The sequence below is a fragment of the Acanthochromis polyacanthus genome, chromosome 15, assembly GCF_021347895.1.
Source record: "Acanthochromis polyacanthus isolate Apoly-LR-REF ecotype Palm Island chromosome 15, KAUST_Apoly_ChrSc, whole genome shotgun sequence".
In the NCBI taxonomy this organism is placed as follows: Eukaryota; Metazoa; Chordata; class Actinopteri; family Pomacentridae; genus Acanthochromis; species Acanthochromis polyacanthus.
In genome coordinates this window covers 38,313,456-38,336,864 of record NC_067127.1, presented here as the reverse complement: position 1 = coordinate 38,336,864, position 23,409 = coordinate 38,313,456, and the positions used below count along the sequence as shown (strand labels likewise).

At 46.0% G+C, this 23,409-nt stretch overlaps 1 protein-coding gene across 8 annotated transcripts; it reads left to right on the top strand.

Moving 5' to 3' along the window:
* The first annotated feature begins 1,777 nt into the window (after positions 1-1,777).
* ppp2r5d (protein phosphatase 2, regulatory subunit B', delta) lies at positions 1,778-23,369 on the top strand. Of its 8 annotated transcripts, none has more exons than XM_051960349.1 (17): positions 1,778-2,102; positions 6,173-6,250; positions 6,475-6,646; positions 7,974-8,173; positions 8,238-8,348; positions 8,848-8,940; positions 9,851-9,981; positions 10,111-10,170; positions 13,719-13,827; positions 13,902-13,955; positions 14,300-14,470; positions 16,390-16,517; positions 19,020-19,121; positions 19,220-19,292; positions 20,854-20,901; positions 21,000-21,107; positions 21,722-23,369. In XM_051960349.1, the coding sequence occupies exons 1-17, from the start codon at positions 2,076-2,078 to the stop codon at positions 21,857-21,859; spliced, it is 1,803 nt and encodes a 600-aa protein (XP_051816309.1). In that variant the 5' UTR covers positions 1,778-2,075; the 3' UTR covers positions 21,860-23,369. The 8 variants fall into 8 exon arrangements, with proteins under 8 accessions (XP_051816309.1, XP_051816310.1, XP_051816311.1 ...); XM_051960350.1 differs by having other exon boundaries at positions 1,782-2,102; positions 6,478-6,646; XM_051960351.1 differs by lacking the exon at positions 1,778-2,102 and having other exon boundaries at positions 6,236-6,373.
* Positions 23,370-23,409: the final 40 nt, after the last annotated feature.

Here is a 23,409-nt window from a genome sequence, read left to right as displayed (position 1 = left end):
CTCAATGAGTGTCCCACAACATACTAGAGGTGAGAAGTGAACGAAAACCTCCACATTACCTGGCGATCGCTACTTGTTGTGGTCTGTATCCAAATCTCAGGACACTAGAAAGCAAATCTCGTTCCGAAATCGCGTGATTTCGCGAGCTATTGCAACGAGATTTGCGTTCTAGCGTCCTGAGATTTGGATGCAGGCCACAACAAGTAGCGATCGCCAGGTAATGTGGAGGTTTTCGTTCACTTCTCATCTCTAGTATGTTGTGGGACACTCATTGAGACTATCCGAGCCGGTCAGTGTGGGGCAAAAAAAGGACGTTGGGGCGGACTTTGACACGGGGGGGGACCAAGTTGCCCCATACTTTTCGCTAGCTGAGCTGCTAGCTGAGCTGCTAAGTTGCCTGCCTGGCTAAATACTGGAGCTATGTCAAAAATTCATTTCTCCATCACTCACATGTATGAAATTACATATGGAAACAGACCCCAGGTTGAAAAAAACCGAAGTTCCCCTTTAAGGGAAAATATTGGCTCAGATAGTTCTTCAGAAAGAATTATTACACAGCCTAACAAAGCATTGACATCAGATTAATAGAATAATGCAGCACGAATAACCTTCTGGAACTTCAGGAATTACAAATAATAGTACATCAAATTATCAGAAGGTTTTTTATAAAAGTTCTGCAGCTTAGGAAGGAGGACTCTAGGATGCCTCAGATAAACAACAGATTGAAGGAGATCGAACGGTGGATGGTGGTGATGAGATCACTGAGATCAGTGTTCTTTTAACTGAGTGAACATAACCAAGAGTAAAACCCAGGATGGTGGAATGATGGTCCGTCCTCACATCACTTCAGGGTTCCTGGTCTCATTATCACTGGAGTGGAATCCTTTGATGCTGTTATCAGATTCTGACCTTCACTTCCTGCACTTCAGAACTGGTCAGAGGTTCTGGTTCTGGTTCTGGTTCTGGTAGAGGCTGAGCAATTTGAGCTGATCACCAACGTACTTCCTGGAGGTGTTGTGAATCTTCCTCCTGAAAACATGACATCACATCATGACATATCTGGAAGGTGTCTGGTGGTCACAGTGAATGAAACTTTCTCTGTCCTAAATTGGATTCTGACCGGTTCTGGTTCTGGTCCTGGTTCTCCAGCTCACTCATTGATCAGCAGTGAAACACCCAGAGTTTCCAGGTTGAACTGCAGGCAGTGTTTCATCAGAGAGACTGGGAGGAAAACCAAAGCTACTGGATGAATAAGACCAGTCAGAGGAGACAGAACAAAGCATCTGCTGGTTCAGAACTTCATGTGTCACAGCTTAGAGGAGAAACTGAACCGCTGACATTAAACACTTGCCGCTTCGGCTGTCTGTCAGAATTTCAAGTTTTTATCTCAGTTTTTTTTTTTTAGTTTTCTAAATATTTGGACTTTTCCACACAACATATTTTGATGTAAAACCTGATGATTGAGTGAATGTAGAACTGAGCTTTTAATCTGGAAGTATTTATTTAGCTGGTCAAAGTATAGATGATATTACAGAGTTTTATCTCAGAACTAATCTAATCTAACCCTAACCCTTCATGTTAAATGTTATTGTGCATCAGGTGAATCAAATTTATATTTTCTTTTTGGAATATTGACTTTTCATCTCATTATTTCTGACCTTTGGCTAAAAATGCAGACTTTTCCATTCCTACTTATGAATTAAAATTTATTTTTTTATAGTGAACAGTTTAGATCTTCAGATGGATCTTTATAGTTTAACTTTTATCTCACTGACGCTTCACAACAATGCCCCGTTTGGTCCTGTCCGGCTCGGTTCGGTATCACCGAGTTTAAGGTGTTTTGTTGCTGGGAAGATCCAGTCCTGCCTCACCTTCCTGCAACCTCACCCTCACAGACAAACCCCGCCCAGCCAATCAAAAAAATCCCACTACGCGTCGCGAGGCAGGTCTGTCCGCCGGCAGCCAATCACGTGAGGCGGTTCCGGAACGGGCGCAGGGAGCTGAGACAGACCGAGTGACAGCGTCTGAGTCCCGGGGAAGAGCTTCACGGAACCTCCGTGGAAAAACCCTGCAAGATGCCGAACAAAACCAAGAAGGAGAAGGTGAGGCTGCGGCCGCAGTGCCGTTACATGAACCGTTCACAGCCACCGGTACCGGAGCAGCTGTTGTTTTTGCTGCTGGAGACTTTAGACGTTTAATTTTATCGAGCGGCAGCTAGCAAACCTGCTAAGCTAACATGCTAAGCTACCCTCTCGGGCCCCGTTAGCAGGGACGGATAGGCTAAGCTAAGCTAAGCTAGCTGCAGAGCTGAAACAGTGAATTTCATTAAAACTCTTCTAGCGGGCTGTTAACTGAGCCGTTAGCGGGCGGTGCTAACTCAGCAGCGAGCTGAGATGAAGGCTGAGCCGCTGCAGCTCCCTGAATTATTTATCCTGAAGATCGGCCCGGCTCCGGGGAGGGTCCCGGTTTTGATCAGGCTGGTTCTGGTCCATCTGAGCTTCATTCAACAGGGAGATGTGATGCTAAGCTGCAGGTTAGCCGTCAGCTCTGAGGGTTGTCATGTGGAGAGCGTCTGATGGGAGAGAGAGAGGACGGGCAGGGAGGACAACAGAACAGCAGTCTAAATGGATTCAGATGCTCAGAGCAGCTTGTTGAACTGAGTCTTGCAGAAATAGACTGAGGCAGAAACGTCTGAGATGAAATGAACAATTTTTAATGATGTTGAACAGTATTTAACAATATTTACGGTATTACCAGTATTAACGATTTTCACAATGTTAACGATATTTAATGATCAGAAGAGCTGCTGATATATTTCAGTTCTTCAGGGCTGACTACGTGGAGTCACTGGTTTATACAGAACGTTTAGAACAGCAGTAGAAACAGACTGAACACCTTTTATTTACCCTGCTGTTCTGGTGGTTCTGTAATGTTCTGTAATGCTCTGCTGGTTCTTGTATCTTCAGTCTAAAGCTGGTAAATCTGACTGTGGATCTTCTGGATCCTTGAACTGGTCCAGATGTTGGACTTTTGATCCAACTGTGCTGTTCCATACATTAAGTCAGCTGATTAAGTCAGAACCTACAAAACTAAATTATGTTCAGTTATTGAAAGCAATAGAGGACGATCTTATACGGTGGAAGCACTTACCCATATCACTCATGGGGAGAGTAGCCACTATTAAAATGATGGTTTTACCTAAAGTTAACTATGTATTCTCAATGATACCATCCAAACCATCCTCCTGTTGGTTTAAATCACTGGACTCATATATATCCAAATTTCTTTGGAAAAACAAACCATCACGTATCAGTTTTAAAGACTCTACAACAGACTAAAGATAGAGGTGGACTGGATTTACCTAACTTCAGTCTCTACTTCCTAGCTAGTAAGTTGCAGTATATTTCCAAATGGCTAAAACCTAGTAATGTAGATGAGTTATGGTTAGATGTAGAGCAAGCAATATGTGAGGACATAGCCGTTTCTGACTTGCCATTTATCAGCACAACTATTAAATCTCATCAGTGTTTCAAAAGCATTAATATCAGCTCCTCTTTAATGGCTTGGTGGGAATTTCTAAAATTAAGTAAGTCTTCAGTCATTCCATGTAAATTTACTCCAATCTGGAATAACCCTGACGTTCTACAAAATAAAAAGATGATACATTTTACTCACTGGAGAAACCAAGGGATAAAACAGTTAGAACATATCATAGAAGATGGTAACTTTCTGTCATTTCACACACTCACTTCACAATATGGAATTAGCAACACAAAATTTTTAGAATACCACCAACTTAAATCGATTATAGGAAAAAAATACACTCTCAACCAATTACACTGGCAGCTTCCTCTTAGAGTAGAAGAATTCTTAAATCTTTGTCCCCCAAAGCTATTATCAAAACTATATAGAATATTATCAAAGTCAGAAGATACAATCTTTCTTCCTACAACAAAATGGGAAGCTGACCTATCCAGTAATCTTAATCAAAATGCATGGTCACAAATATGTTTAAATACCTTTAAAATGACAAAGAACTCAAATATGCAACTTATACAATTTAAAATTCTGCACAGAATTCATTATACAGGACAAAGGATGTTCAGGATGGGTCTGTCCCATTTGGATATTTGCTCACACTGCAGTGATAACATGACTGGTGGGTGGTGGGGAGGGGGTGGGGGGTGGGGTGCCCTGGATCTTGGGCTGCGGCGGGGGCGCCGGGGTGGCCGTCTGGGGTGGCCGTCTGGGGTGGCCGGTTCCCCTGGCGATGTTGACCCTCTGCCTGGGGGGGCGGGGGTTGCCTCTTTGGCGCCTGGGGCCCGGGGTCCTGTGCTGGGTCCACTCTGGGCCTCCGGCCCCTGGCGGGGTCGGCGGCCGCCGATCTTGGTCGCCTGGGGCCCGGCCCCACTGGATGCTGGGGGTCCTGGCCGGGTTCTCCCTCTGCCCCCTTCCGGGCCGGTCCGTGGTCGTCCTCGTGGTTTGGTGGCTCGGGTCTCTGCTCTGGGATCGCTGCCGGCTCGCCTGGGTCTTGTGGGCTCTCGGGCCGCTTCTGGCCTTCACGGAGGTCAGAGGTCATAGTTGCATGATCACAGTCACAATTGCACCGTACTCTGCATGTGGACATAGCAACCATGTTGTCTTGTGGGGAGTTAAGTTTGTCCTGGTGCCAGAATATCAAAAGACATGTTTCCTCCGTTTGTTTGTCTCACATAGATGATCTGAATAATTACTAGCTGTGTTTCCTAACAAAACCCGTAGGATGCGTTCCGGTGTGTCTTTGTTAAGGGGTACTAGCTTGTTATCTGTTGTGTCGGTTTCACTTTTCCTTTTCTCTTCACTATCCCCTCTTGTTGTTTTTTTTTCTCCTTTTCTCGTTTCTTTCTTCCTGCCTTTTCCTTGTCAGGTCCTGCAAATTTATGTATATTTAACTAATCAACAAGTATTCAAACTAAATAAATTACTGTACAGTATCAAGGGGAGTCTTATACTTACGAACTCCCCTTGGAAAAGCAAACTTGTGTGGCACAATGCAGCAGCCAGATCCTCATTCTGCCTGCTCTGTTGCCGGACAGGACAAAAAAAAAGAAGATCCAACTGTGTTGTTCCATACATTAAGTCAGCTGATTCATGGAGAAACCAAAGCTTAGAAACGACCGTGTGACACAGAACCTGCAGCAGAACAACAGAGAACATAGCCTTAGGACGGGTCGGTGGAACCAGAGAACAGCTTCAGTCTGATCTGAGAACATCAGGAGTGAGAGAGCACCTCCAGATGTTGATCATCTGCAGTCGGAATGTTGCGGAAGAACAGAAGGTGGCGCTGTAGAGGAAGATGGAAACCAGGACCTTCATGGTGCCTCCATGAATCTAAACACCTTCAACCGTCCCTGTGAGACCCAACAGAACCGGAGAACTCCACCAAGAACTGCCAGCAGAAGGTCTTCAGAAGCTCCTGATCCGTCCAGAGCAGCTGGTGATGGAATTAGCTCATCAGTCATGTGACTTGGATGAAAACAGGAAGCTCTGGGGTTCAGATTGATGACCCATTTTAAAGTTTGAAAATGTGGAGAAAAAATGTATATTTTCACAGTGAAACTTCTGATGTCCACATTTTCAACATTTTTGGAAAATTTTTGAACATTTTTTGGTGGAAAACAAGAAATGTTAAACAAATGTCTTTAAAGCATTCACAAAAAAGATTTTTATTTGAATATTGTTAAAGAAAATATCAGAAGTTTTACTGATATATATGAATCACTTTAGATATTTTTAGGATTTATTTTGAAGATTTTTACATTTTCTTTGAAAATATTTACAAGAATTTTCTTGCCGAAATTGATTTTCTTTTTTTTAAATAAAACTTTTAAGGGTAACTTTTATGGAATTATTGGAATTTTCTTCCTGAAGGTTTTACAAAATTTCAGAAGTTTTGTGAATTTCTTTGCTAAATTGTTGTTTTTCAGGCAAGGAAACAGGAGGGTTAAACGTTCTGGAGCCTGTAAGTCCAGAAACACTTATTGATCAGTGAATGTTACAGGATAACTGGATTAAATGAATGTCGGAGAGTTCTTAATCAGTACTCTGTTGTTCTTCTCTGTGTGGAATCAGTCTGATTGATTGATGACGACAGCATTGATCAGCTGATTGAACTTCTTCTGTGTTGAAACAGGAAACGACCAAATCAGCCAAAAGCAGCTCGAAGAACAGCAACAGCGGCGGGAAGGAGGCGGTGGAGAACTCTGAGGAGGTGAGGTCACCTGACGTCTTCAGGACCAATCAGAGATCTCCTCTACAGTTCAGTCAGCTCAGGAAGGTTTCTGTGATCCGTTAAACCAGAGTCAAAGTCCGTTTGGTTTGGTTGGAAGCTCAGGTCAGACTAGAAGCAGTATAACTCTTATTGATCACTCCGATCAATAAGCCTGATCAGCTTGGGCATCAGCCAATCTGTTCCTGTGGTTTGTTGTGTTGCAGCAGCAGCAGAGCGGCAGTAAACGTCCCAGCAACAGCACGCCTCCGCCCACCCAGCTCAACAAGATCAAGTACTCTGGAGGACCTCAGCTGGTCAAGAAGGAGCGCCGCCAGAGCTCCTCTCGCTTCAGCCTGACCAAGAACAGAGAGCTGCAGAAGCTACCAGCCCTCAAAGGTAACTAAACCTGACCCAAACCGGACCCAAACCGGACCCAAACCTGACCCAAACCTGACCTAAACCTGACCGAGACCAGACCCAAACCTGACCTAAACCGGACCCAAACCTGACCTAAACCGGACCCAAACCTGACCTAACCCTAACCCCTAAACCTGACCTAAACCGGAGCTAAACCTCAGCCTGACCAAGAACAGAGAGCTGCAGAAGCTACCAGCCCTCAAAGGTAACTAAACCTGACCCAAACCGGACCCAAACCGGACCCAAACCTGACCCAAACCTGACCTAAACCTGACCGAGACCAGACCCAAACCTGACCTAAACCGGACCCAAACCTGACCTAAACCGGACCCAAACCTGACCTAACCCTAACCCCTAAACCTGACCTAAACCGGAGCTAAACCTCAGCCTGACCAAGAACAGAGAGCTGCAGAAGCTACCAGCCCTCAAAGGTAACTAAACCTGACCCAAACCGGACCCAAACCGGACCCAAACCTGACCCAAACCTGACCTAAACCTGACCGAGACCAGACCCAAACCTGACCTAAACCGGACCCAAACCTGACCTAAACCGGACCCAAACCTGACCTAACCCTAACCCCTAAACCTGACCTAAACCGGAGCTAAACCTCAGCCTGACCAAGAACAGAGAGCTGCAGAAGCTACCAGCCCTCAAAGGTAACTAAACCGGACCCAAACCAGACCTAAACCTGACCGAGACCAGACCCAAACCTGACCCAAACCGGACCCAAACCTGACCCAAACCAGACCCAAACCTGACCTAAACCTGACCGAGACCAGACCCAAACCTGACCTAAACCTGACCGAGACCAGACCCAAACCTGACCTAAACCGGACCCAAACCTGACCTAAACCTCAGCCTGACCAAGAACAGGAAACTGCAGAAGCTACCAGCTCTCAAAGGTACCCAAACCTGACCCAAACCTGAGCTAAATCCGACCCAAACCGGACCCAAACCTGACCTAAACCTGACTTAAACCTCAGCCTGACCAAGAACAGAGAGCTGCAGAAGTTACCAGCCCTCAAAGGTAACCAAACCTGACCCAAACCTGAGCTAAACCCGACCCAAACCGTACCCAAACCTGAGCTAAACCCGACCCAAACCCGAGCTAGACCTCAGCCTGACCAAGAACAGGGAGTTTCAGAAGGTACCAGCCCTCAAAGGTAACTAAACCTGACCTACACCTGACCTACACCTGAGTCAGACCAGGGAGCTGCAGATGAACCTCCAGCAGATCAGTAGGAGGAGCCTTCGTAATTGTTCAGTCAGTGAATGAACCAATGAATGGACCTCTGCCCTGCTCAGATGCGCCCCCTGTGGACCGGGAGGAGCTGTTCGTTCAGAAGCTGCGTCAGTGCTGTGTTCTGTTCGACTTCGTCAGCGACCCACTCAGCGACCTCAAGTACAAGGAGGTGAAGAGGGCGGGGCTTAACGAGATGGTGGAGTACATCACGCACAACAGCGACGTGGTGACCGAGTCCATCTACCCCGAAGCCGTGATCATGGTGAGAACCAGAACTCACCTCCCCTCAAACACACCACCACACACTGACGGTTGCTTCTGTTCAGTTTTCAGTCAACCTGTTCCGCACTCTTCCTCCGTCCTCGAACCCGACCGGAGCCGAGTTTGACCCTGAGGAGGACGAGCCGACGCTGGAGGCGGCCTGGCCTCACCTGCAGGTACATCCAGGGTCACCTGGTCACACAGGTGTGGTGGTGTTTCAGTAAGAACGACACAAATAGGAGTCTTATTGGTCTGTCTGACCATCAGCTGAAAGTATCACATTAATTAGACTGAAGCTGCTCATCACTGTTTTATACAAGAGAGAAAGTCACAGGGAAGGCATGTTTCCATCAACTGATCCATTTTCCACAGATAACTGATCTGAAAGTATCATCACAGGGCAGAACAAAACAAACGTGAACAAACTGTCTGAAAAGTGTTTCAATGTTTGCCAAACCACATTAATAAAAGGACTGCAAGATTTTAACAAAATACAAGAAAAGAACAAATAAAATCATTAAATACTGCCACAACGTTCATCAAACATCTGAGGAGATCTGAATTTAACAGAGATATATTTGGAGTATTTTGAAGACCAGGATCCAGGATGGAACCGACCGATGGAACGTTTTGTTGTACCTCCAGACCCCAACATGTGTGCGTTTGTGTCCACAGCTGGTGTACGAGTTCTTCCTCCGGTTCCTCGAGTCTCCAGACTTTCAGCCAAACGTTGCCAAAAAATACATCGACCAAAAGTTTGTTCTTTCGGTAAGACGTCACCTGCTGATGAGTCCGGGTGTCTGACTTCAGGTAGAGCAAGAGTACCAGATTACAGCAGGAGTACCAGGTAGAACGGGAGTACCAGGTAGAACGGGAGTACCAGGTAGAGCAGTAGTACCAGGTAGAACGGGAGTACCAGGTAGAGCGGGAGTACCAAGTAGAACGGGAGTACCAGGTAGAACGGGAGTACCAGGTAGAACGGGAGTACCAGGTAGAGCAGTAGTACCAGGTAGAACGGGAGTACCAGGTAGAGCGGGAGTACCAGGTAGAACGGGAGTACCAGGTAGAGCAGTAGTACCAGGTAGAACGGGAGTACCAGGTAGAACGGGAGTACCAGGTAGAACGGGAGTACCAGGTAGAGCAGTAGTACCAGGTAGAACGGGAGTACCAGGTAGAACGGGAGTACCAGGTAGAACGGGAGTACCAGGTAGAGCAGTAGTACCAGGTAGAACGGGAGTACCAGGTAGAGCAGTAGTACCAGGTAGAACGGGAGTACCAGGTAGAACGGGAGTACCAGGTAGAACGGGAGTACCAGGTAGAACGGGAGTACCAGGTAGAACGGGAGTACCAGGTAGAACGGGATTACCAGGTAGAACGGGAGTACCGGGTAGAGCAGGAGTACCGGGTAGAGCAGTAGTACCAGGTAGAACGGGAGTACCAGGTAGAACGGGAGTACCAGGTAGAACGGGATTACCAGGTAGAACGGGAGTACCAGGTAGAACGGGAGTACCAGGTAGAGCAGTAGTACCAGGTAGAACGGGAGTACCAGGTAGAACGGGAGTACCAGGTAGAACGGGAGTACCAGGTAGAGCAGTAGTACCAGGTAGAACGGTAGTACCAGGTAGAGCAGTAGTACCAGGTAGACCAGGTGAAACTGTGACTGTTTCCTGTCTTCCAGCTGCTGGAGCTGTTTGACAGTGAGGATCCCAGAGAGAGAGACTTCCTGAAGACCATCCTCCACCGAATCTACGGGAAGTTCCTCGGCCTGCGAGCCTACATCCGCCGACAGATCAACAACATCTTCTACAGGTCAGAACCTGCAGAACCGCAGCTAAACATAAAGAACTATGGTAGAACCCAAAAGAACCACAGTAACAGGAAGCTCTCAGCTGGACCAGAACTCTTAGTTTGTGTGTGACTGGTTTGGTTGTTCGGCAGGTTTATCTATGAGACAGAACATCACAACGGGATCGCAGAACTGCTTGAGATCCTGGGCAGGTAACTCACCAACACACACTCTGTAACACTGTGTTCTATGTTCTCTGTTCTGCATTCTCTAACTCTGTGTTCTGTGTTCTCTCACTCTGTGTTCTGTGTTCTCTAACTCTGCGTTCTGTGTTCTCTAACTCTGCGTTCTGTGTTCTCTAACTCTGCGTTCTGTGTTCTCTAACTCTGCGTTCTGTGTTCTCTAACTCTGTGTTCTGTGTTCTCTAACTCTGTGTTCTGTTCTCTAACTCTGTGTTCTGTGTTCTCTAACTCTGTGTTCTGTGTTCTCTAACTCTGTGTTCTGTTCTCTAACTCTGTGTTCTCTAACTCTGTGTTCTGTGTTCTCTAACTCTGTGTTCTGTGTTCTCTAACTCTGTGTTCTGTGTTCTCTAACTCTGTGTTCTGTGTTCTCTAACTCTGAGTTCTGTGTTCTCTCACTCTGTGTTCTGTGTTCTCTAACTCTGTGTTCTGTGTTCTCTAACTCTGTGTTCTGTGTTCTCTAACTCTGTGTTCTCTAACTCTGTGTTCTGTGTTCTCTCACTCTGTGTTCTGTGTTCTCTAACTCTGTGTTCTGTGTTCTCTAACTCTGTGTTCTGTGTTCTCTAACTCTGTGTTCTCTAACTCTGTGTTCTCTAACTCTGTGTTCTGTGTTCTCTCACTCTGTGTTCTGTGTTCTCTAACTCTGTGTTCTATGTTCTCTGTTCTGTGTTCTCTCACTCTGTGTTCTGTGTTCTCTAACTCTGTGTTCTGTGTTCTCTAACTCTGTGTTCTCTAACTCTGTGTTCTCTCACTCTGTGTTCTGTGTTCTCTAACTCTGTGTTCTATGTTCTCTGTTCTGTGTTCTCTAACTCTGCGTTCTGTGTTCTCTAACTCTGTTCTGTGTTCTCTAACTCTGCGTTCTGTGTTCTCTAACTCTGCGTTCTGTGTTCTCTCACTCTGTGTTCTGTGTTCTCTAACTCTGTGTTCTGTGTTCTCTAACTCTGTGTTCTGTGTTCTCTAACTCTGCGTTCTGTGTTCTCTCACTCTGTGTTCTGTGTTCTCTAACTCTGCGTTCTGTGTTCTCTAACTCTGCGTTCTGTGTTCTCTCACTCTGTGTTCTGTGTTCTCTAACTCTGTGTTCTATGTTCTCTGTTCTGTGTTCTCTAACTCTGCGTTCTGTGTTCTCTAACTCTCTGTTCTGCGTTCTCTAACTCTGTTCTGTGTTCTCTAACTCTGCGTTCTGTGTTCTCTAACTCTCTGTTCTGCGTTCTCTAACTCTGTTCTGTGTTCTCTAACTCTGCGTTCTGTGTTCTCTAACTCTGTGTTCTATGTTCTCTGTTCTGTGTTCTCTAACTCTGCATTCTGTGTTCTCTCACTCTGCGTTCTGTGTTCTCTGTTCTGTGTTCTCTAACTCTGCGTTCTGTGTTCTCTAACTCTGTGTTCTGTGTTCTCTAACTCTGTGTTCTGTTCTCTAACTGTGTTCTGTGTTCTCTAACTCTGAGTTCTGTGTTCTCTAACTCTGTGTTCTGTTCTCTAACTCTGTGTTCTGTTCTCTAACTCTGTGTTCTGTGTTCTCTAACTCTGTGTTCTGTTCTCTAACTCTGTGTTCTGTTCTCTAACTCTGTGTTCTGTGTTCTCTAACTCTGTGTTCTGTGTTCTCTAACTCTGTGTTCTGTGTTCTCTCACTCTGTGTTCTGTGTTCTCTGTTCTGTGTTCTCTAACTCTGTGTTCTGTGTTCTCTAACTCTGAGTTCTGTGTTCTCTCACTCTGTGTTCTGTGTTCTCTCACTCTGTGTTCTGTGTTCTCTCACTCTGTGTTCTGTTCTCTAACTCTGTGTTCTGTGTTCTCTCACTCTGTGTTCTGTGTTCTCTGTTCTGTGTTCTCTAACTCTGTGTTCTGTGTTCTCTAACTCTGTGTTCTGTTCTCTAACTCTGTGTTCTGTGTTCTCTAACTCTGAGTTCTGTGTTCTCTAACTCTGAGTTCTGTGTTCTCTAACTCTGTGTTCTGTGTTCTCTAACTCTGTGTTCTGTGTTCTCTAACTCTGTTCTGTGTTCTCTCACTCTGTGTTCTGTGTTCTCTGTTCTGTGTTCTCTAACTCTGTGTTCTGTGTTCTCTGTTCTGTGTTCTCTGTTCTGTGTTCTCTAACTCTGTGTTCTGTGTTCTCTAACTCTGTGTTCTGTGTTCTCTAACTCTGTTCTGTGTTCTCTCACTCTGTGTTCTGTGTTCTCTGTTCTGTGTTCTCTAACTCTGTGTTCTGTGTTCTCTAACTCTGTGTTCTATGTTCTCTGTTCTGTGTTCTCTAACTCTCTGTTCTGCGTTCTCTAACTCTGTGTTCTATGTTCTCTGTTCTGTGTTCTCTAACTCTCTGTTCTGCGTTCTCTAACTCTGTGTTCTATGTTCTCTGTTCTGTGTTCTCTAACTCTGTGTTCTCTAACTCTGTGTTCTGTGTTCTCTAACTCTGTGTTCTGTGTTCTCTGTTCTGTGTTCTCTAACTCTGTGTTCTGTGTTCTCTGTTCTGTGTTCTCTAACTCTGTGTTCTGTGTTCTCTAACTCTGTGTTCTGTGTTCTCTAACTCTGTGTTCTCTGTTCTGTGTTCTCTAACTCTGTGTTCTGTGTTCTCTAACTCTGTGTTCTGTGTTCTCTAACTCTGTGTTCTATGTTCTCTGTTCTGTGTTCTCTAACTCTCTGTTCTGCGTTCTCTAACTCTGTTCTGTGTTCTCTAACTCTGCGTTCTGTGTTCTCTCACTCTGTTCTGTGTTCTCTAACTCTGCGTTCTGTGTTCTCTAACTCTGTTCTGTGTTCTCTAACTCTGCGTTCTGTGTTCTCTAACTCTGCGTTCTGTGTTCTCTAACTCTGTTCTGTGTTCTCTAACTCTGCGTTCTGTGTTCTCTCACTCTGTTCTGTGTTCTCTAACTCTCTGTTCTGCGTTCTCTAACTCTGTTCTGTGTTCTCTAACTCTGCGTTCTATGTTCTCTGTTCTGTGTTCTCTAACTCTGCGTTCTGTGTTCTCTAACTCTGTTCTGTGTTCTCTAACTCTGAGTTCTGTGTTCTCTGTTCTGTGTTCTCTAACTCTGCGTTCTGTGTTCTCTAACTCTGTTCTGTGTTCTCTAACTCTGCGTTCTATGTTCTCTGTTCTGTGTTCTCTAACTCTGCGTTCTGTGTTCTCTAACTCTGTTCTGTGTTCTCTAACTCTGTGTTCTGTGTTCTCTAACTCTGCGTTCTGTGTTCTCTCACTCTGTGTTCTGTGTTCTCTAACTCTGTGTTCTATGTTCTCTGTTCTGTGTTCTCTAACTCTGTTCTGTGTTCTCTAACTCTCTGTTCTGTGTTCTCTAACTCTGCGTTCTGTGTTCTCTAACTCTGCGTTCTGTGTTCTCTGTTCTGTGTTCTCTAACTCTGCGTTCTGTGTTCTCTAACTCTGTGTTCTGTGTTCTCTAACTCTGTGTTCTGTGTTCTCTAACTCTGTGTTCTGTGTTCTCTAACTCTCTGTTCTGCGTTCTCTAACTCTCTGTTCTGCGTTCTCTAACTCTCTGTTCTGCGTTCTCTAACTCTCTGTTCTGCGTTCTCTAACTCTGTGTTCTCAGCATCATTAACGGCTTCGCTCTGCCACTGAAAGAAGAACACAAGATGTTCCTGATCCGAGTTCTGCTGCCGCTGCATAAAGTCAAGTCTCTGAGTGTCTACCACCCTCAGGTAACTGTTCCTCTCTGTTCCTGGGGGTTCTGTTCCTGTGGGTTCTGGTTCTAACGGTGGGTTCTGTGTTCCAGCTGGCCTATTGTGTGGTCCAGTTCCTGGAGAAGGACAGCAGCCTGACAGAGCCAGTGAGTATCCTGCAGAACATGGAGACGGTAATGTGCGGTGTTTGGTTTCCATAGTAACACGGACCTTGGGGTTCTAGTCCAGTTACAAAGAGGTTCTTAAGAGGCTGTTTCAGTATCTGTAGCTTTAAAAGCAGCTGACCCCACCCCGTTCAGGAAGAAGACTCTCACTCACTGTGATTGACAGGTGAAAGAACATCTGAGAGCTTTTTGTCAGGAATGTATCACACCTGACTTCAAATCAGACGTGACCTCTGACCCTGCAGGTGTTGATCTGACCTCTGACCCTGCAGGTGTTAATCTGACCTCTGACCCTGCAGGTGTTAATCTGACCTCTGACCCTGCAGGTGATCATGGGTCTGCTGAAGTTCTGGCCGAAGACTCACAGTCCGAAAGAGGTGATGTTCCTAAACGAGTTGGAGGAGATCCTGGACGTCATCGAGCCGTCGGAGTTCGTTAAAGTTCAGGAGCCGCTGTTCCGGCAGCTCGCCAAGTGTGTCTCCAGCCCACACTTCCAGGTACCAGAACCAATCTACACTCAACAAAAATATAAACGCAACACTTTTGTTTTTGCTCCCATTTTTTATGAGATGAACTCAAAGATCTAAAACTTTTTCCACATACACGATATCACCATTTCTCTCAAGTATTGCTCTAACTTGATCGAGCTCCAGTGTTGATGCTACGCTGACATTAGACTGCAGTTTGTCTCTAGCTCCAGTGTTGATGCTACGCTAATGTCAGACTGCAGTTTGTTTCTAGCTGCAGTGTTGATGCTACGCTAATGTCAGACTGCAGTTTGTCCCTAGCTCCAGTGTTGATGCTACGCTAATGTCAGACTGCAGTTTGTCCCTAGCTCCGGTGTTGATGCTACGCTAATGTCAGACTGCAGTTTGTCCCTAGCTCCGGTGTTGATGCTACGCTAATGTCAGACTGCAGTTTGTCCCTAGCTCCGGTGTTGATGCTACGCTAATGTCAGACTGCAGTTTGTCCCTAGCTCCGGTGTTGATGCTACGCTAACGTCAGACTGCAGTTTGTCCCTAGCTCCAGTGTTGATGCTACGCTAACGTCAGACTGCAGTTTGTCCCTAGCTCCGGTGTTGATGCTACGCTAACGTCAGACTGCAGTTTGTCCCTAGCTCCGGTGTTGATGCTACGCTAACGTCAGACTGCAGTTTGTCCCTAGCTCCTGTGTTGATGCTACGCTAACGTCAGACTGCAGTTTGTCCCTAGCTCCTGTGTTGATGCTACGCTAACGTCAGACTGCAGTTTGTCCCTAGCTCCTGTGTTGATGCTACGCTAACGTCAGACTGCAGTTTGTCCCTAGCTCCTGTGTTGATGCTACGCTAATGTCAGACTGCAGTTTGTCCCTAGCTCCAGTGTTGATGCTACGCTAACGTCAGACTGCAGTTTGTCCCTAGCTCCTGTGTTGATGCTACGCTAACGTCAGACTGCAGTTTGTCCCTAGCTCCTGTGTTGATGCTACGCTAACGTCAGACTGCAGTTTGTCCCTAGCTCCTGTGTTGATGTTACGCTAACGTCAGACTGCAGTTTGTCTCTAGCTCCTGTGTTGATGTTATGCTAACGTCAGACTGCAGTTTGTCTCTAGCTCCGGTGTTGATGCTACGCTAACGTCAGACTGCAGTTTGTCCCTAGCTCCTGTGTTGATGCTACGCTAACGTCAGACTGCAGTTTGTCCCTAGCTCCTGTGTTGATGCTACGCTAACGTCAGACTGCAGTTTGTCCCTAGCTCCTGTGTTGATGCTACGCTAATGTCAGACTGCAGTTTGTCCCTAACTCCTGTGTTGATGTTATGCTAACGTCAGACTGCAGTTTGTCTCTAGCTCCTGTGTTGATGCTAAGAAATGAACATTCAAAACACCAGCAACAGCTCTGGTTGACATTCCTGCTGTCAGCATGCCAATTGCACGCTCCCTCAAATCTTGCCACATCTGTGGCATTGTGCTGTGATTAAACTGCATCTTTCAGAGTGTCCTTTTATTGTGGGCAGTCTAAGGCACACCTGTGCACTAATCATGGTGTCTAATCAGCATCTTGATATGGCACACCTGTGAGGTGGGATGGATTATCTCAGCAAAGGAGAAGTGCTCACTATCACACATTTAGACAGATTTGTGAACAACATTTGAGAGAAATGGTGATATTGTGTATGTGGAAAAAGTTTTAGATCTTTGAGTTCATCTCATAAAAAATGGGAGCAAAAACAAAAGTGTTGCGTTTATATTTTTGTTGAGTGTAATACCACAAAGAATGTGAACCTCTGCTAGAACCTGCAGCTAAATGACTTGAACCAGAACCTTAAAACAACTACAGAACTGCAGAACGTCAGTTCCAGTTCAGAACCAGAACAGCTTCAGGGAGAAAAACAGCTGAAACCTCACACCATGACGGAACCGATGATGATTGTGTGCATGCAGGTCGCAGAGAGAGCTCTGTATTACTGGAACAACGAGTACATCATGAGTCTGATCAGTGACAACGCTGCTAAGATCCTCCCCATCATGTTCCCCGCACTCTACAAGAACTCTAAGAGCCACTGGAACAAGTAACACACACACACACACACACACACACACACACACACACTACAAACCACACACTACAACACACACTATAAAACACACACTAGAACACACACACTACAACACACACACACTACAACACACACTATAACACACGCACTATAAAACACACTATAAAACACACATTACAACACACACTAAAACACACACTAAAACACTATAACACACACACTACAACACACACAATAACACACACAATATAACACACACTCACGGACACCTACACAAGCGCACACACATACATACATACACTTGTTCCTAGCTCCACTGTTGATGCTAAGCTAATGTCAGACTGCAGTTTGTCTCTAGCTCCAGTGTTGATGCTAAGCTAATGTCAGACTGCAGTTTGTCCCTAGCTCCAGTGTTGAAGCTAAGCTAATGTCAGACTGCAGTTTGTCTCTCGCTCCAGTGTTGATGCTAAGCTAACATCAGACTGCCGTTTGTGCCTAGCTTCATTGTTGATGCTACGCTAATGTCAGACTGCAGTTTGTCCCTTGCTCCAGTGTTGTTGCTACGCTAATGTCAGACTGCAGTTTGTCCCTAGCTCCTGTGTTGATGCTACGCTAACGTTAGACTGCAGTTTCTCTAGCTCCAGTGTTGATGCTATGCTAATGTCAGACTGCAGTTTGTCCCTAGCTCCAGTGTTGATGCTAAGCTAACATCAGACTGCAATTTGTGCCTAGCTTCATTGTTGATGCTACGTTAATGTCAGACTGCAGTTTGTCCCTTGCTCCAGTGTTGTTGCTACACTAACGTCAGACTGCAGTTTGTCTCTAGCTCCAGTGTTGATGCTACGCTAATGTCAGACTGCAGTTTGTCTCTAGCTCCAGTGTTGATGCTACGCTAACGTTAGACTGCAGTTTCTCTAGCTCCAGTGTTGATGCTATGCTAATGTCAGACTGCAGTTTGTCCCTAGCTCCAGTGTTGATGCTAAGCTAACATCAGACTGCAATTTGTGCCTAGCTTCATTGTTGATGCTAAGCTAACATCAGACTGCAGTTTGTGCCTAGCTTCATTGTTGATGCTATGCTAATTTCAGACTGCAGTTTGTCTCTAGCTCCAGTGTTGATGCTACGCTAATGTCAGACTGCAGTTTGTCTCTAGCTCCAGTGTTGATGCTGCGCTAACGTTAGACTGCAGTTTGTCTGTAGCTCCAGTGTTGATGCTACGCTAACATCAGACTGCAGTTTGTCTCTAGCTCCAGTGTTGACGCTACGCTAACGTTAGACTGCAGTTTGTCTAGCTCCAGTTTTGATGCTACGCTAACGTCAGACTGCAGTTTGTGCCTAGCTTCAGTATTGATGCTAAGCTAACATCAGACTGCAGTTTGTCCCTAGCTCCAGTGTTGATGTTGCGCTAATGTCAGACTGCAGTTTGTCCCTAGCTCCAGTGTTGATGCTACGCTAATGTCAGACTGCCGTTTGTGCCTAGCTTCATTGTTGATGCTACGCTAATGTCAGACTGCAGTTTGTCTCTAGCTCCAGTGTTGATGTTGCGCTAATGTCAGACTGCAGTTTGTCTCTAGCTCCAGTGTTGATGCTAAGCTAACATCAGACTGCCGTTTGTGCCTAGCTTCATTGTTGATGCTACGCTAATGTCAGACTGCAGTTTGTCCCTTGCTCCAGTGTTGTTGCTACGCTAATGTCAGGCTGCAGTTTGTCCCTAGCTCCAGTGTTGATGCTACGCTAATGTCAGACTGCAGTTTGTCCCTTGCTCCAGTGTTGATGCTACGCTAACGTTAGACTGCAGTTTCTCTAGCTCCAGTGTTGATGCTATGCTAATGTCAGACTGCAGTTTGTCCCTAGCTCCAGTGTTGATGCTAAGCTAACATCAGACTGCAATTTGTGCCTAGCTTCATTGTTGATGCTAAGCTAACATCAGACTGCAGTTTGTGCCTAGCTTCATTGTTGATGCTATGCTAATTTCAGACTGCAGTTTGTCTCTAGCTCCAGTGTTGATGCTACGCTAATGTCAGACTGCAGTTTGTCTCTAGCTCCAGTGTTGATGCTGCGCTAACGTTAGACTGCAGTTTGTCTCTAGCTCCAGTGTTGATGCTACGCTAACTTCAGACTGCAGTTTGTCTCTAGCTCCAGTGTTGACGCTACGCTAACGTTAGACTGCAGTTTGTCTAGCTCCAGTTTTGATGCTACGCTAACGTCAGGGTGCAGTTTGTCCCTAGCTCCAGTGTTGATGCTACGCTAATGTCAGACTGCAGTTTGTCCCTTGCTCCAGTGTTGATGCTACGCTAATGTCAGACTGCAGTTTGTCTCTAGCTCCAGTGTTGATGCTACGCTAACGTCAGACTGCAGTTTGTGCCTAGCTTCATTGTTGATGCTACGCTAACGTCAGACTGCAGTTTCTCTAGCTCCAGTGTTGATGCTACGCTAACGTCAGACTGCAGTTTGTCCTTAGCTCCTGTGTTGATGCTACGCTAACGTCAGAACTCTTGGTCATGTTCCTCTCAGGACGATCCACGGTCTGATCTACAACGCTCTGAAGCTCTTCATGGAGATGAACCAGAAACTGTTTGATGACTGCACACAGCAGTACAAAGCTGAGAAGCAGAAGTAAGACACAGACGCACACACACAGACAGGAAGCAGCTCCAGACCTTCAGTGAACCATCCAGCTGCTCTGACTGCAGATGTTTTTGTGTTTCCATCAGAGAGAAATATAAGCTGAAGGAGAGAGAGGAAATCTGGCACAAGATAGAAGAACTGGCCCGACAGAACCCTCAGGTAAACCCTCACCTGGTCCACACCAGGAGTCCAGGAGCTTCAGTTATCTTCTGGAGGAATCCATCGACTCCTTGGATCAGAGTTTATCAGAGTCCAGCATGATGAATGTCTGCTTTTATCTGTAAAGGTTTTTACCTTCCTGGAAGTTTAAACGTTGGATCATAGTCAGTTTGTTTTAGCTTTTATTTTCTGTCAAGAGTTTTACCCAGAAAGAATCTTTTATGTCGAAGTGAAATCACATTTCTGTAAAATAATGGCAGTTAATTAAAAACCAAAAATATAAAATACATGATGAGCAAATGTCTCAGAGACTGGAGGATGACTCCAGGATTGAACACGGTGGTGGCAGCATCATGACGTGAAGCACGGTGGAGGCAGCATCATGATGTGAAGCACGGTGGAGGCGGCATCATGACATGAAGCACGGTGGTGGCGGCATCATGACGTGAAGCACGGTGGTGGCAGCATCATGACATGAAGCACGGTGGAGGCGGCATCATGACATGAAGCACGGTGGAGGCGGCATCATGATGTGAAGCATGGTGGTGGCGGCATCATGACGTGAAGCACGGTGGTGGCAGCATCATGACGTGAAGCACGGTGGTGGCAGCATCATGACATGAAGCACGGTGGTGGCAGCATCATGACATGAAGCACGGTGGAGGCGGCATCATGATGTGAAGCATGGTGGTGGCGGCATCATGACATGAAGCACGGTGGTGGCAGCATCATGACGTGAAGCACGGTGGAGGCGGCATCATGACGTGAAGCACGGTGGAGGCAGCATCATGACGTGAAGCGTGGAGGCAGCATCATGATGTGAAGCATGGTGGAGGCAGCATCATGATGTGAAGCACGGTGGAGGCAGCATCATGACGTGAAGCACGGTGGAGGCAGCATCATGACGTGAAGCACGGTGGAGGCAGCATCATGACGTGAAGCATGGTGGAGGCAGCATCATGATGTGAAGCACGGTGGAGGCAGCATCATGATATGTCGTCTCATGGAGATCAGTTTTCCATCCAGACGATGAGTGGAAGCAAACAGCCAGAGATCCTCAAAGATGTTTGAAGACACTGAGGTGGACGTTGTGGAGTCCAGACCTCCATCCAGCTGAGGATCTGGTTATCTCCTGATGTTGCTGTGAAGTAGACCATGACTCAGAACTGAGAACTTCCAGGGATTCATTCATTTCATCAGGTTTATACAAACTGATGGTTTGTGTCCAACCGTGTCACATTAATGCCCCACCTAGCATTCTGATAGCGACGCCCGCTAGCTGCCTGCACCTCATTTGCATAAAGTAACCTTGACTTTAACTTTATGCAAATGAGGCGTGTTGAGTAGAGATCTGGGAAACTTTAGTAGACCGTCCGAACTAACCAACATAAAATGACTCAGCAGCTTAGTCCTCTGTTACCTCAGATGTTTTCAGAAAGACTTTTCACTGAACTGTTTCCCTCAAAAAGCCTGTCCAGTGACACGCCTGTCCAGTGTGTGATGTTTTCAAACCCTCCTGTGGACAAACTCAGTCCTAAATGTTTTCTGTGTTTACTTTCAGAGCAATCAGCTCCACCCCCTCCGCCCAGGACTCCACCCACAAGACCAGGTGAGACACTGTGTGTGTCTGTCTGTCTGTCTGTCTGTTGTGTTGCTGCAGTACCTGCTGTACACTGATGCTGTTGTGTGTCTGTTGTGTTGCTGCAGTACCTGCTGTACACTGATGCTGTCGCTGTGTACTCGATGGAAACAGAGACTCCAACAGCTGAAGACATCCAGCTGCTGAAGAAGACTGTAGAGACTGAAGCCTCACAGGTACACAACGACTACACAACACTACACACACACGTGTTGTTTCCAGTTCTTCTTCATCAGTTTCATTCATCATGTTTATCATCCATATCAGGAGTAGAATTAGTTTTATGTCTCATTTTTTTCTTTTATATTTTTTTCTATTTATTTTTGTAAATGGTTTCTGTTTTTGATTTTTTATGCTCGTAATGTAATGTACAGTCGTGACTTCTATTTATATTTCTGTGTAAATGTTCCAGATCGTCTGATATTTCACATATTTAAACAGGTTTTAAATGAGGATTTCTAGAAGATTATCTACAACTTCCATCACTCTCCTCAACCTGATCTCTGGTTTGTTCCAGCTGTGACCATCTCTTCCATCCATGGAGGAACGTTGGTCCACCTCCTCTGAAGAACAGTTTAACTCAGTCCCATCAGTAATAATAATAATAATAATGATAATAACAATAAATAATCAGATGGTTTAAGATCGTCAGCTGATCTTTAAGGTCTTCAACCAGAAGCTCAGCTGGATTCTAGGCCAGATGTTGGCTTCTTCAGTTCTTTTACTGATGTAAATACCGTGTGTTCCTGTGTGTGTGTGTGTGTGTGTGTGTGTGTGTGTGTGTTTTCAGGGTGTGAAGGACCTGAGGAAGGAGAAGGTTCTGATGAGGAGGAAGTCAGAGCTTCCTCAGGATGTTTACACCATCAAAGCTCTGGAGGCTCATAAGCGAGCTGAGGAGTATCTGACAGCCAATCAGGAGGCTCTCTGACCGGGGGGGGCGGCGCCCTCCGAGCCCGACCCCGCCCTCCTCTGGTGCGTGTCGGCGGGGCGGTCCTGGGTGGGATGAGGACGGACCGACGCCCCCCAGAGGCCGACACCTGTAGGACACGTAGAAGCTCCGTCCCCGTCAACGTGTGTCCACTGTGATTGGACATCAGCTTCATATTGCACTAACACCTCCACCTGCTTCACCTGCTGCACCGCCCATCAGCGCCGCCTTTTCCCCGCAGAGCTCTGTATTTAATCTGAAGGTTCTTTTAAATTCGGTAGAACTCAGTAGAACGTCTGCGGTCCTCGGGGCTCTGGGTGGAAAACGCTCCTCACTCTGTACCTGAATGCACTGCAGGTGACTCACGGAGGACTCCGCCCCTTCGCGTGAGCCGACCAATCACCTGCAGCCTGGAGACTGAAGCAGCTTCAGTGAATGTAGACGTCAGGAAGCCCCACCCCCCGCTCTGACGCCGCCAGCTTCAGCCAATCAGAGGAGGCGTTCCCCGTCATGTGAATGTTTGTGTCAGAGCGACGTTCCATCCTCCGCCCATCAGAATGTTCCAACGTTCCATTCTCTGCCCGTCGGCATGGAGACGGATGACGACTCGTTCAAACCGCTGATTTTAACTTTGTCGGTTTTTTTCGTTTGTTTTTGGTTTTCTGTATTTTTTACCAAAGTCTCAATTCTCTAAATGTTGGAATGTTTTTGTGACCTTTGATGTAAATTCTTTTTCCAGTCTTGATGCAGAAACAAACATTAGAAGAACCTGAAGTTTGATTAAAACCAACGATAAACAGGAAGTAAAACCTTTAGTTGTGTTGATTGAATCCGTTTGTCAGAATTTACTGAAGACAAGATTCTAAATGTTTCTCAGCATCTTTATTTTTTTCCTAAAGCAACCAAACAATTCATTTGCTGCGATCTGATGACCTCACAGTTTGATGACTTCACGGCTCGATGCGTTTTTTGTTGATTCTTTCAGAACATTCTGCCTGCAGTCGTTCCGTACCGTGCTGTATATCGACTGACCACGCCCCCTCTGCACTTTTTGTATTTAGGTCTTTTTTATTGGCTTGTTGTCGCTCCTCTTCCTGTCTGTGGGCGTGTCTAACCGTTCCAGAGGGGAAGCCCCGCCCCCAACACGAAGTTTATCTAGAAACTGAATTGTGCATTTTTCAGTTTTTATTTAAACGGCAGGAATGAGCGGCTTCATTCCAAACGCCATCTGCAGATGATGCGAGGACGTTTTCCTCAAGTCTGGAGCTGAAACTAAACAGATTTCTAACAGGAAGTAGTTTGGATCCTGAAGCAGAACCACAGAAACCTTTCAATCACTTCATGGATGTAAATGTTGTTTCTGTCTAGGTGCGGCCAATCGATCGATTGATCGGCACTAAACGAGCTGCTTCCCGTCATGTGTACAGATGTTTAATGAGCATCACATCGTATGAAGTCTGATTTTGTACAGATGTTCATGTATGTACAGAAATAAAAACCATCCAGTCAACTCCATTGGTCCGTTTGTGTCAATCACAAATCAATCAGAA